The sequence below is a fragment of the Camelina sativa genome, chromosome 6, assembly GCF_000633955.1.
Source record: "Camelina sativa cultivar DH55 chromosome 6, Cs, whole genome shotgun sequence".
NCBI lineage: Eukaryota > Viridiplantae > Streptophyta > Magnoliopsida > Brassicales > Brassicaceae > Camelina > Camelina sativa.
This window is the reverse complement of record NC_025690.1, coordinates 21207164-21219113: the sequence shown is the minus strand read 5'-3', so window position 1 is coordinate 21219113 and position 11950 is coordinate 21207164. Positions and strand designations below refer to the sequence as shown.

Below are 11950 nucleotides of genomic sequence, written 5' to 3'. Positions count from 1 at the left end.
ATAATTAGGTGTGCCGAAAACTACAATACACTCGATAGAACTAATAACATCAAAATATTATGTACACACTGGTCTTAATAAAATATACTAATTATTTTAATAATATATATACCATCTAAGTCATCTACGGATAGATATTTTGTAAAAGAAACCAACAATTTTTTCGACTGTGCTTAGCAAGAAAGGAATGGAATGGATTTACGTGGGAAAAACTGTATTTTTTGGTGTTTGAAATAAAAATATAAAAAAAAAACATTAATCTTGCAAAAGTTTATAAAGAAAGATACCATTACATTACTACATTTCACAACATTTTATCTTCTGAACATATTATATCTGGTTATACATGTCTCAAACCTCCATTTTACGATCTCCTTTCTCCAAGGCAGCATGTTTGATGACATTGAGCGCCTCTACCAAGTCATCACACAGTATATGAGGGTCTGGAATCACTGTTGTGTCGACTGCTAGATTGATGATAATCTTGTCTACGTACCTCACGAAATGAATAATAAGAGCCTTGTTCAACAACAAACATAAAACAAGTGTTCGTTAATTTCATAAGATTTTTCTGTGATTTCTAAATAGATTAACTGAGCATAATTTAGCTATGAGAATAATTAGCTACACTTGTGATCCACCCAATGCGCTTGCTGTGACGTACGACATTGGATGACCAAAAAAACTTGTTTCTTCGTCTGGACCCACCACATTTGAAAATGCCAATGTTGTGTGATCAAATATTCTCCTAACAAGAGTTTCTACTACCTGTTACTAACAATATATGGGTAAGCATTTTTTTTTTTGGGATACCTTAGTTAACAGTGATTTTTATATTATTACCTTTTCTCCGAACATTTTCATGGCTAATTTGATGCCTTGGTAGCAAAGAAGTGATTCCAAGGAGAGTTTTTTTAACATCCATAGTAGATTTGGCTCGTCGGATGTATTCTAATGGATCATCCTCAGATCTTACCCATATAGGAAACATAACAAGACCTACGAAGTTTCCCCATCTACTTTTTGAACCCTTTGCCATCATAGTTGCGAGATCCTGCAATTTTCATATCTAGTGAATATATATAGGGATACCTTATGGTTTTTCTTTTAGTATTAAAAATATTGCTTTGTAAGATAAAAGTGAAAATGATTGATTAGAGTGAGCTTACCTCGATCTTTGCAGTTTCTCTTAGATTTACAATTACTGTACCCCGAAGACGGATTTTTTCTAGTAGCTTTTTCTTTTCGACCACCATATCTTCATCTAGTTTTTAAAATTATCATAATTTGAAATTGCGGTCAGTGATATATTACAAATTTATAATAAATGTATACATAAGTCTCTAATGTTATGACATGTCTATGACTTTTAGTAGCTCCTTTGTATATATAAAAAAAAAAGTTGCTAAACAACATTTTAATCTATATTACAACAATTTTCTCAACGCCATTAGACAATAGACACAAGTGTATTTTTACGTTTCTTTTTCACTATGTAATTTTTTTTCTAAACATAAATTATATTAGAACAGGTGTTAAAAAATATATATATTGTATTAGAACTATATTTAGCAAAATTAAGGTCAGTGTAATATTCACTAGTAGAAAGAGAAATAATTTGAAATTACCATATTTATTGCTCAAATATCTTGAGAGACCTGCTTGTGTCATTCCAAGTAGAACATCATTGATTTTCTACACACAAAAACACACACACAAATTATTATTTTCTTAATATAAGAAAACCAAACAAATGATCAATATAAAGAAAAGAAAACAAAAAGACTAACATAAAGAAACGACTATATAAATATTAAATATGCGAACCATTTCCATGGTGTTCTTCACCATCTTGACGTCATGAAGGCTTATAAACCTCTGGATAATCTTTCTAGATAGAATTTTTTCTCTCTTTTTACCGGTGAGAGGGGTTAGACTATCCCGCATAAAACATAGTGTAAGAATATACTTGAACAATTCAACAACAGTTGTGAAAATGACTCTTATCATAAACCAAAATCTCCTAACCAACCACCAATCCTTATCATTGGAATCAGCATGTTTTCCTGTAGCAGCGGTTGTAGGAAGTGCCTCCGGGTTTGATGTTTTTCGTGAAATAGCAAGCAGAAGAGACATAAGAGACATCCCATCGCCGAGTGAATGATGCAGTTTTCCTATACACAAAGATTCTGCATTTGATGTCTTTATATTCAGTATATGAAATTCCCATAAAGGTTTGGAAATGTCCATTGGAGTATTAGCTATGTTCGAAGTATAGTCTTCAATAAATTGATCAGGATTTTCAATATTTGAATAATCAATATCTGGAACAATAACATGATCTTCTACTCGATACGTAGCAGGAACCCAAACCGCTTTTCCATTTTTCTTCATCTCCTAATACAATGTATGCTCAAAAAATTAGTATAATGTATTTACATATTAATATATTTATGTTGTTAAAAAAAAAGAACTATCATTATCGATAACAATTATGATGATGATGCGATTATGAAATTTTCCTTGCAATTTTTTATGTGTAACAAATAAGGAAAGTAAATATATAAATATGTTTACCAATTTGCAAGAGAAACGGGGAAACTTAATCCATGTGCGCTTGATACCTTCAACAATGGAAGATGGGTTGCACCTAGTTTGAAACCCTAGAGTAAATATTATGATGCAGTAGAGAGTCGGCGATACGAACAACTGTGAAATCGGGCTAAGTGGCTCCACGGCTGATGTTGTCTCTTGCTCTTCTCTCGTCGTATCTTTTTCCATTTTCATAGACATTTTGATTATTCTTCAAAACTTACCTTTAGCGACATTTTCCTCTTATACTACTGTTTTTTTTGTTCCCTGTTACCAATTTGATTCAATGCGTTGAACTTGACAGTACACTGTCTTATTATTGTGACTTTGCGTACGTCTTTTTTTTTTAAAAAAAATATATCATCTGATTTCGCATTTACTGCAGTAATTTGGATAAAGGAGATCAAACGCGTTAGCTAGCTTTTTAAAATTTATATCACGAGTAAGTGATGGTTTCATTGTCCCTACTAGCCGTTAAACTATTGTAATTTGACTCTTTTTTTCTTTTCCATCTAGGTCTATTGAAAAGTTGATGAACTTCTCTAGAAAAGAGTAAATCGCACATATTTATATCTTCCTTACTTAGTTACGTATGCATGGTAGGATGTCTTCAGTTTTGTTTTTTTTCGCACATATCAAAGAAAATGGCTACGTTTTTTATTTTAAATCTGGAGGTATTCTTAGTTAATTTCCGCCATTTAAAGTAAAGCATGAGAGGAATATAACCCTTGTGCTGTGTTCGTCTGAGACGTGTTTTGATAGGTTGTACATCCAGTATGCATTCACACATTAAAAATATACAGTTCTGAAATTATGGTATCGAAAACGCAGTTCTGAAATTAAAAATAAATATTCAGTATGCATTCACATTTTTGTACTCATAAATCAATAGGAAATATGTATGTACTTTCTTCTTTCAATATATACAACGTTTTAACATTTTATACGCGATGTAATAAATTGCAAAAGTTATTATAATTTTGCAATTTGTTGTATTGCAGCTTATAATCAAAAATTACATTGACATATTCAAGCAAACAATCTTTTCTATACATTAAAAAAGACATTTAAATATCGTAAATATGTTTGAAATGGATGGATTAATATTTTTTTGAGTAAAAGTTAGTGTAAATGGTTCGTTGGCCATGCGTATAACAACTAAATAATTTCTAACAGACATGTCAACATTCATTAGATGGAGCCTACAACAATTTTTTATGGTATAACTTCAAAACAGAAATTGATTGTCTCGTCCTCCAGAGACTTTTTGGTTTAACTCAAGCTCAACCACGATACCTGACTCCTCATTTACTCGGTCCATTAATGGGTTAGGTTTCTGTTGGTTTGGGTTCCTCACCTACATATTTCGTTCAACACATTCAATTTGGCTATCATTAGTTTTAATAGGTATGAACCTTTTCATATACTTATAAAATGGAACTTTCTAAACTTAATAAATATGAAGACATAAAATATGTTATTACTGTATATGTCAATCAATAGACATAATTCTTTCACATTTGATAAGCTTTACATTTCTATCTGAACTTTTAAATTATAAGCATCCTCGTCAGATTATTCTAATTTATACTAGTAGATACACCTAACTTCTTTTATAAATTATAACGAACTAAATTAATAAGTAGTAACTCTTTATTTCAACATTTACTGTGAATTTTACCCCCCCCCCCCCNNNNAAAAAAAAAACATATAGTGTGAACATATTTATTACACTAAAATATACTGTACGAGTTTTTGTCTTTTGTGGTCATGCGAGAGACAAAATACTATCAATATCATAAATATTGTTAGCGCATAGCGGTGCCAAAAACTACAAAAACTTTCATACAACTAAAAAATCAAAATATTATGAAAATAGTAAAAATACTGCTGATCTTAACATTATAGATATTTTTCAAGAAACCAACAAGATTTTACGTTTGTGTCGAGCAAAATGAAACTGCAGAAACTGATTCCTTGGTGTGTGAAACAAAACTTCAAATATTATAAAAAAACGTTAGTTAATTCCCAACATCTTCAGAATATACAATTTCACATCAATAAATAAAAACCATACAACTTCGTTTTTCTATGATGAGATACATATCTCAAACCTCCATTTTATGAACTCCTTTCTCCATGGCAGCAAGTTTGATGATATCGAGGGATTCTACCAAATCATCACATAGTAGATGAGGGTCTGGAATCACTGTTGTATCTACAGCTAGATTGATAACAATCTTGTTTACGTAACTTACATAATGGATAATAGGAGCCTTGTTCAACAAGAAACATAAACTACTGTTAGTTAGTTACTTCGATCAAAGTTTTCTGTGATTTCCAAATAAAAATATTTAATTGATATACAATTAAGACATGATTAGCAATTACTTACTTGCGGTCCACCTAATGCGCTTGCTGCGACATAAGACATCGGATGGCCAAAAAACCTTATTTCTTCGTCTGGTCCCAACACATTTGAAAATGTCAATGTTGTATGATCAAATATCCTCTTAATAAGAGTTTCTGCTGCCTGTTAATTAATAATAATTTTTCAATTATTCTTTTTCAGTATAGTACATGAATATATAATTATGGACCACTATAAACATATAAAAAAAGTTATGGATAACTAGTTGATAATGATTTAATAATTTACCTGCTCTCCAAATATTTTCATGGTGAATTTGATGAGTCCATAACAAAGAAGTGATTCCGTGGAGAGTTTTTTAATATCCATAATAGATTTGGCTCGTCGGACGTATTCCAACGAATCATCTTCAGATCTTATCCACGACGGAAACATAACAACGCCTACGAAGTTTCCCCATCTACACTTTGAACCTTTTACCATCATATTAGCAAGTTCCTACAATAGTACATATACATATGGTATGAACCTCTTGTATTCTAATTTACTAAAAATGACAATGATAGTTAGTTACACTGATTTACCTCGCTTTTTGTGTCTGCTCTTAAATTTATGAATACTGTACCACGAAGAAGCATTTTTTCTAAGATTTTTTTCTTCTGGACCACCGTATCTTCATGATTAAAATTGAAATTTTTATTTAATCAAACATTACAATGATAGTGCAGTCATACAATATATGAAACTACAATGCATGTATGATACAAAGGTTAAATATGTAATCATATCTTCTCATTTTTTATGCAATCCTAAAAATACGTTTCACATCCATGGCTCATCAAAAATTGGTTCAAGCAAATCAAGATCAAATTAGAAAGAAGTTTCTAGAAGACAATTAATTTATGGATATATTAAAAAAATGTCTAGATACAGAAAATCAATTTCTATCGATGATGATTGATAAAATAATAAAATTAATTTTTAATTAATTTATGTAATTAATTTGATTTTGTTTTGTATTTATGTTGATGATTGTAATTTGAGCCTATATAAGCTCATTTCTCTATTCATTGTAAATAGATATATAGATATTTAGAATATAAAGAGAGAGCTTTCTCACTTTTAAAGTTTATGTTTTGTTTTGCTTTAAAAACAATCAAAACAGTTTTAAATCATAGTATTTAGTGTGAGTTTTCGAAACAGCTGAAATTAAAGTAGATAATAGAGAATATATAACTAATTTTAATAAAAACTACACACATAAGTATTTTTTTTAAAATGTTAAAATACAAATCTAAACTCTCTCAAATGATGATAACTAATTGTTATAAGAAAGATAATTATATTTAACGAATTTGGTTTTAAGGCCACTGCATCTTTTTTGTTTTTTGTTGGGCAAAAGGCCACTGCATCTTTATTTATTTTTTTCACCTGTCTTTTCATCTAATTAACACACAATTACACCAGGAAAGAATTTGACATTACCAGATTTTTTCTTCAAATATCTTGAGAGACCTGCCTGTGTCATCGCAAGAAGAACATCATTTACTTTCTACAAAAGAAACAAAAAAAAATGACTAACATAAATAAACATCAGTATATAAATCTTAAATATGCCAACCATTTTCATTGTGTTCTTCACCAACTTGACATCATCAAAACTTATTATCCGATGGATAACCTTACTTGATCCAACACTGTCTCCAGTTTTACCCACGAGAGGAGTTTTAGTGTCCCGCATAAAACATAGTGTAAGCAAATATTTGAACATTTCAATAACAATTGTGAATATGACTCTTAACATGAACCAAAATCTTCCAACCAACCACCAACCCTTATCATTGGAATCAACATGTCTTTTGGTAGCCGCCGTAGTAGGAAAAGCGTCAGGGTCTGATGTTTTTCGTGAACTAGCTAATAAAAGAGACATAAGAGACATCCCATCGCCAAGTGAATGATGAAATTTTCCTATAGCCAATGATTCTGCATTTGACGTCTTTATATTAAGCAAATGAAGTTCCCATAAAGGTCGGGACATATCCATTGGAATATTAGCTATGTTCGAAGTATAGTCTTCTAAAAATTGATCAGGATTTTCAATGTTGGAGTAATCAAGATCTGGAACAATAACATGATCTTCTACTCGAACACTAACAGGGATCCAAAACGCTTTTCCATTTTTCTTCATCTCCTGAAACATTAATTCATGCATGATCAAAGAAATGGTTATACATAGCCAAAAAAATATTCAGATATAAACTGGTATATAGTGCATATTGATATCCATAAAAACCAATATTTTCTATTAAATAAACAATCACTGTCCATCAAACTAAAATGATTGTATATAAATGAAAAGTAATAGTAGATGTTCAAGTCTAGTTTATTAAGTATTACTAATTTAATTATGATTATGACACTCTAAAGATTCCCTTTTTGACGTTCTTACATGTAGATATTAAGTAAGCAAAATATATGTGTCTACCACTTTGCTAGAGAATCGAGGGAGCTTGATCCATGTGTTCTTGACACCTTCAACAATGGAGGATTGGTTGCATCTAGTTTCAAACCCTAAAGTGAAAATAATGAAGCAATAGAGACTCGGCGAAACAAACAACCGTGAAACCGGGCTAAGCGGCTCTATCGCTGTTGTCTCGTGCTCCTCTCTCGCCATCTCGTTTCCTTTTTCAATAGTAGATTTTTAATTTATTCTACAACCTTGCCTTTTGCCACACTTGGTTCTTTTATACTACTGTTTGTTTTTTTGCCTCTACTATTCTTCTTGATTAAATCTTGTTGGGACCTTTGCGTCCATACACTTTGCTATCGTGACTTTGCTTATGTTTTTTTTATGTGTATAAACTTATAACTATTATCACGTTTCGCATTTATTGGACGGGAACATTATCATATCGCACGACAGCTAAGTGATATTTTTTTCTTCTCTTATATGTCTAATTTCGCATTTATTAGACAGGAAAAATAGTTGCATTCAATGAGATTATACAACCTAAGCCGCAGTTTCTTTATTCATTTTCTTTATTTGTATAACTTGTAATCTCCAGTCAGATCAATCCGAAACCGAAACTTGATTTAGTGAAATCTTATCAAACGGTACAATACTACAGCATTTTAAGTTTTATTAGTGAACTGAATTGTGCGATTTATTTGATAAGATTTCACTAAAATCAAGTTTCGGTTTGATTTGAATGAGCAAATAAATGTACCAATTTCAGGTTCCGGTTCAAAAACTTCAAGTCGGTTATTATCCTGATTACTCCAGAGTCCGGCCATATATATCTAGAGAAAACAAGGTAAATACTTCTCTAAACTACTAAGGTTAAAAAACTCATCGGTATAAGGACTACGTATCTTCAAACTCACTCACTTAGTGCATTGTTTAAAGTAGTGGTTCCGGAAAGGAAATTTGCTAAAGCTACAACAAAAGATAAGGCATGAAAATCGAGGAAATGCAACAAAAAGCTACACTACTACATCTTCTCCGTTTGGTAATCTGCCAATGTGTATGCGTTAATTTCTTCACTTCTCTGCTTTTTTCTCCCCTGTAGCTTCCGGGGACCTGAACCAACACACAGAAAAAGAAACTCAGATAAGTGATGTCTTTAATAGGTTGTGAGAAGAGATGTAACAACTCACTTAAATCTTTGAGAGCCTTATCGACTGGATGGATTATCATCGTCTTAACCTGTTCAAGCAAAGAGACATGAAACCAAAAAATAATTAACATTTAGAGAAGAGGTGGAAACTTTGCTCAAAACAGACACAAAAGAAGACAACAGATATACCGCTAACTTGTCTTCTTTTGCAAAATGATTTGGTGGAAGTATAGACGATACTGTTTTGTCAAACGTTAAAACTCGATGACATTTTCAGGTGAGACAAAGTCAACCGCTACCTTTGTGCAAGAGTGCAAGAAACAAGAGAACTATAATGATCAATCTAAATGTTATGCGTGTGCTGAGAAACCATTATGCGCATGCTGAGAAATAATTATGCGTATGCTGAGAAACCATCAGACGAATGAACAGATTTGTAACAGAGAAATGCATTTTGAACACAAGATAAGAAATCATATGGATACTAACCACATCAGACATGTTGCAATGGAGCTTAGTAACAGAATCTCCACTACGGCCAAGTTCTTGCGCAAATCAATAAGCGACATACGTCTTTGGTCCAATGTCTCGCTTCAAGCATTCTTTGGGAAGTTTGACAGCCAGATTCAAAGGTCCATTAACCGGGTGTGTGTAATGCTTCAAAGGCAAACTGCATACGAACTCCTCAGCATGACGTGGCAAGTTTTCATGGAAGGTCTTAGATGGAGGCAGATCTTTCAGTTTTAGAGCTTGTGGCCACCCCATTCGATCATATTGACCTTCTGTGTATCCAGTATAAAACTCATGAAGATTAATTTGTCCCTCCATCCAGAAAAGGTTAAACCCTGTATCAAAACAACGTGCATATATATTCACTTTAATGAGAAAAACGTAGAACAATGAGTAAAAAAGATTCTGAAACGTCAACCCAAACGTCAAAACAACTCAAATTAACTATACACGAAAAAAATGATTTTTAAGCAAGTAGAGAGTCATTATAATTTACAGAGGAAAAAACTGACCTCAGAGAAGTCGATACAATCAACAATCAACAACATCAATAACCTTCAGTGTTCCATGCTTGGCTTGGCTTTTCTAGCGGCAGACATCATTGGTTCCCAGCTTAAACCAGGTGTAGCTTCAAGCACATTTCTCACAACCACAGGCTCGCCTTTATCCCAACGATGCTGAAAATGCTTCAAATTATCTTGGAGAATATAGATAATTTGTCTTCTGAACCTTCTCGACAAGCAGCTTTCAGCAAATTACAGCTGTCCTTGTCATAGTTGGAACAAGGGAATCTGTCCAAAACCATTTCAGGAATATTCAAAAGGTTGTCAGCTTCAGCAGTTTCTTCTACTTTTTGTTGACCAAATCAGATACCCAACCATGAGGAAGTATGCGTTTTAAAACTAAATCCCTAGCACCACAATAACAAGTAATGATTCCATCTTTCACTTGCTTTCCACATAGATGAAACCCTCTGTTTCTCAAATACTTTAAAACGATGGTGTAGATTTTACATTTTTAGAAATACAAAATACAAGAGATCCAATAAAAACAAAAATACATTCACAGACACAGATTCAATAATAGCACTGCTTTGCTCCACAATTGGAAGTACATATTATTCTCAACAAAAAGCTTTTTATACCCAAACTTCATACCATATTTACCACAGATTACATGAAACACTGAAACAAGACCAACTTACAAAACCATGAAATCACCAACTTAAATTCACATTTTTCTCCCCCTTACCTGCATTTTTTTTTTTTTTTACTTTCTTTACAGAGAACAATTACTCCAAAATGTTTTGATTATTTTGTTCACCTTGGCTTTGGTTGAGATGCAAATGATAACAAAGGCTGGATCAGTCTATGATGATGCGATGTGGCCTGAGATCGGTGTAGCATCTCAACCATTGATGGGGTTTGGTAATATGCCTGGACAAAGCTTGAACCGTCTCCTGATTCTCCCCTTGCTGTTGCTCTTTGCCATGAGTGTGAACTAAGTCCAGAAAGAATGTAAGCTCTTCCCGACACCTCGTAGACATGCCTACTTGCCATTCTTTCTTGCATTTCCTTTAGCTCTCTGTCCAAAGAGACACAAAACCCGTCACCCGATTTTGCTGAGACTGTCTCTGCTAAAGCCAGTCTGAAGTTCTGGATCACGGTGACACCTGCGGCTAAATCTTCACCCTCTGCTAAAGCTCTCGCCTTTACCATTGCCTCCGCAGCTAGAAATCTGTTTCTTTGCCTGTCCACTTCAATGGACACAGAAACTTCTTGACCAAAGGTATTTGGTCTCTGAATCTTAAGCACATGACTTTGGAGGGTCACAATGTCTTTTGTCAGAAGATCTTTGTAGACACATCTCATTTTCAGAAGTGGTGTCTCGTTTCCATCTTTTTGAGCTGGGATGTTGATTGAAATCAAGAAATCCCGCTCTTCATCAGCGTAAAGATCACCAATATCAACACATCCTGACTTACCATCACCATTAACTTGGCTCTGGTAACTCCCAGCTTTTATCGAGCTGAGATGAACATCTGAGCACATACCATCGATTTCTAACCGTAGCTCCTGTACTGCAACGCTTAAAAGTCCACCAATGCACTGTGCAAGAGCATCTTGGATCACAGATTCGCTCTCAATGAAAGAGAAAGTTCCCCCAGAGGTTTCAGAAACAGAATGCATCAGTGAAGCATCGTGATCTGATCCAAAACCAAAAGAATGAACCGGGATCTGGAACCGCTTGCTTTCACAGCCGTGCATAGACAACGGGAGCAACAACTTGTAGTTTGGATCAGCTTGGTTCATGGTATAGGTGTCTCGTCCATCAGACAAAAGGATAATGCTAGCAACAGGATTGTTATCTCTTCTATCTTCCATCACCTTGACACCTTTCCTAAGCCCTTCAGCGATGTTGGTCCCCCCGTTTGCAACCAATGAGTTTACAGCTTGAAGGGCTCGGTGCCTTCCAGCATCAGACATCTTAGTCAAAGGAAAAAGACGACGAGCAGTAGAAGAGAAAGCAATAACCGAGAGCCTATCATTTGAACCAAGGTTCTGAATCACAAAACCCATTGCTCGTTTGAGTAGAGCCAGTTTAGTTCCAGCCATGCTACCACTAATGTCAAGGATAGTGACAAGATCAACTGGAGCTCGGGGATACCGAGATATCTGGTTGTTGAGGGAGTTGGCATTTCCAGTGACCATGGCAGCAGCTCTAAGATGCACCAATACAGCAAACTTCTCACGAGATTCAGCTCGTGGTACAGCGGAAACCTCGGGATATATTTTCAAGTCCATCATTCTTACAGGATGATTGCTCTCCAAAGCATCATCACTATAGCTCTTCCCAGAAA

The 11950-nt window shown here is 33.8% G+C and overlaps 2 protein-coding genes and 1 pseudogene across 3 annotated transcripts in view; all 3 read right to left on the bottom strand.

Moving 5' to 3' along the window:
- On the bottom strand, positions 293-2837 carry LOC104699314 (annotated as a pseudogene).
- On the bottom strand, positions 4530-7701 carry LOC104792712 (O-acyltransferase WSD1-like). Of its 2 annotated transcripts, none has more exons than XM_010518930.2 (7): positions 7413-7503; positions 6585-7154; positions 6449-6515; positions 5548-5636; positions 5252-5461; positions 4988-5125; positions 4530-4868 (listed from the first exon to the last, which is right to left on the bottom strand). In XM_010518930.2, the coding sequence occupies exons 2-7, from the start codon at positions 7149-7151 to the stop codon at positions 4701-4703; spliced, it is 1239 nt and encodes a 412-aa protein (XP_010517232.1). In that variant the 5' UTR covers positions 7152-7154; positions 7413-7503; the 3' UTR covers positions 4530-4700. The 2 variants fall into 2 exon arrangements, with proteins under 2 accessions (XP_010517232.1, XP_010517229.1); XM_010518927.2 differs by having other exon boundaries at positions 4535-4868; positions 7449-7701.
- LOC104792711 overlaps positions 10076-11950 on the bottom strand; it is a 4023-nt gene continuing 2148 nt past the window's right edge. The window contains exon 3 of the mRNA XM_019246986.1: positions 10076-11950. This exon is cut by the window's right edge and continues 1 nt beyond it. Coding sequence (XP_019102531.1) covers positions 10410-11950 — 1541 coding nt within the window. The 3' untranslated portion in view covers positions 10076-10409.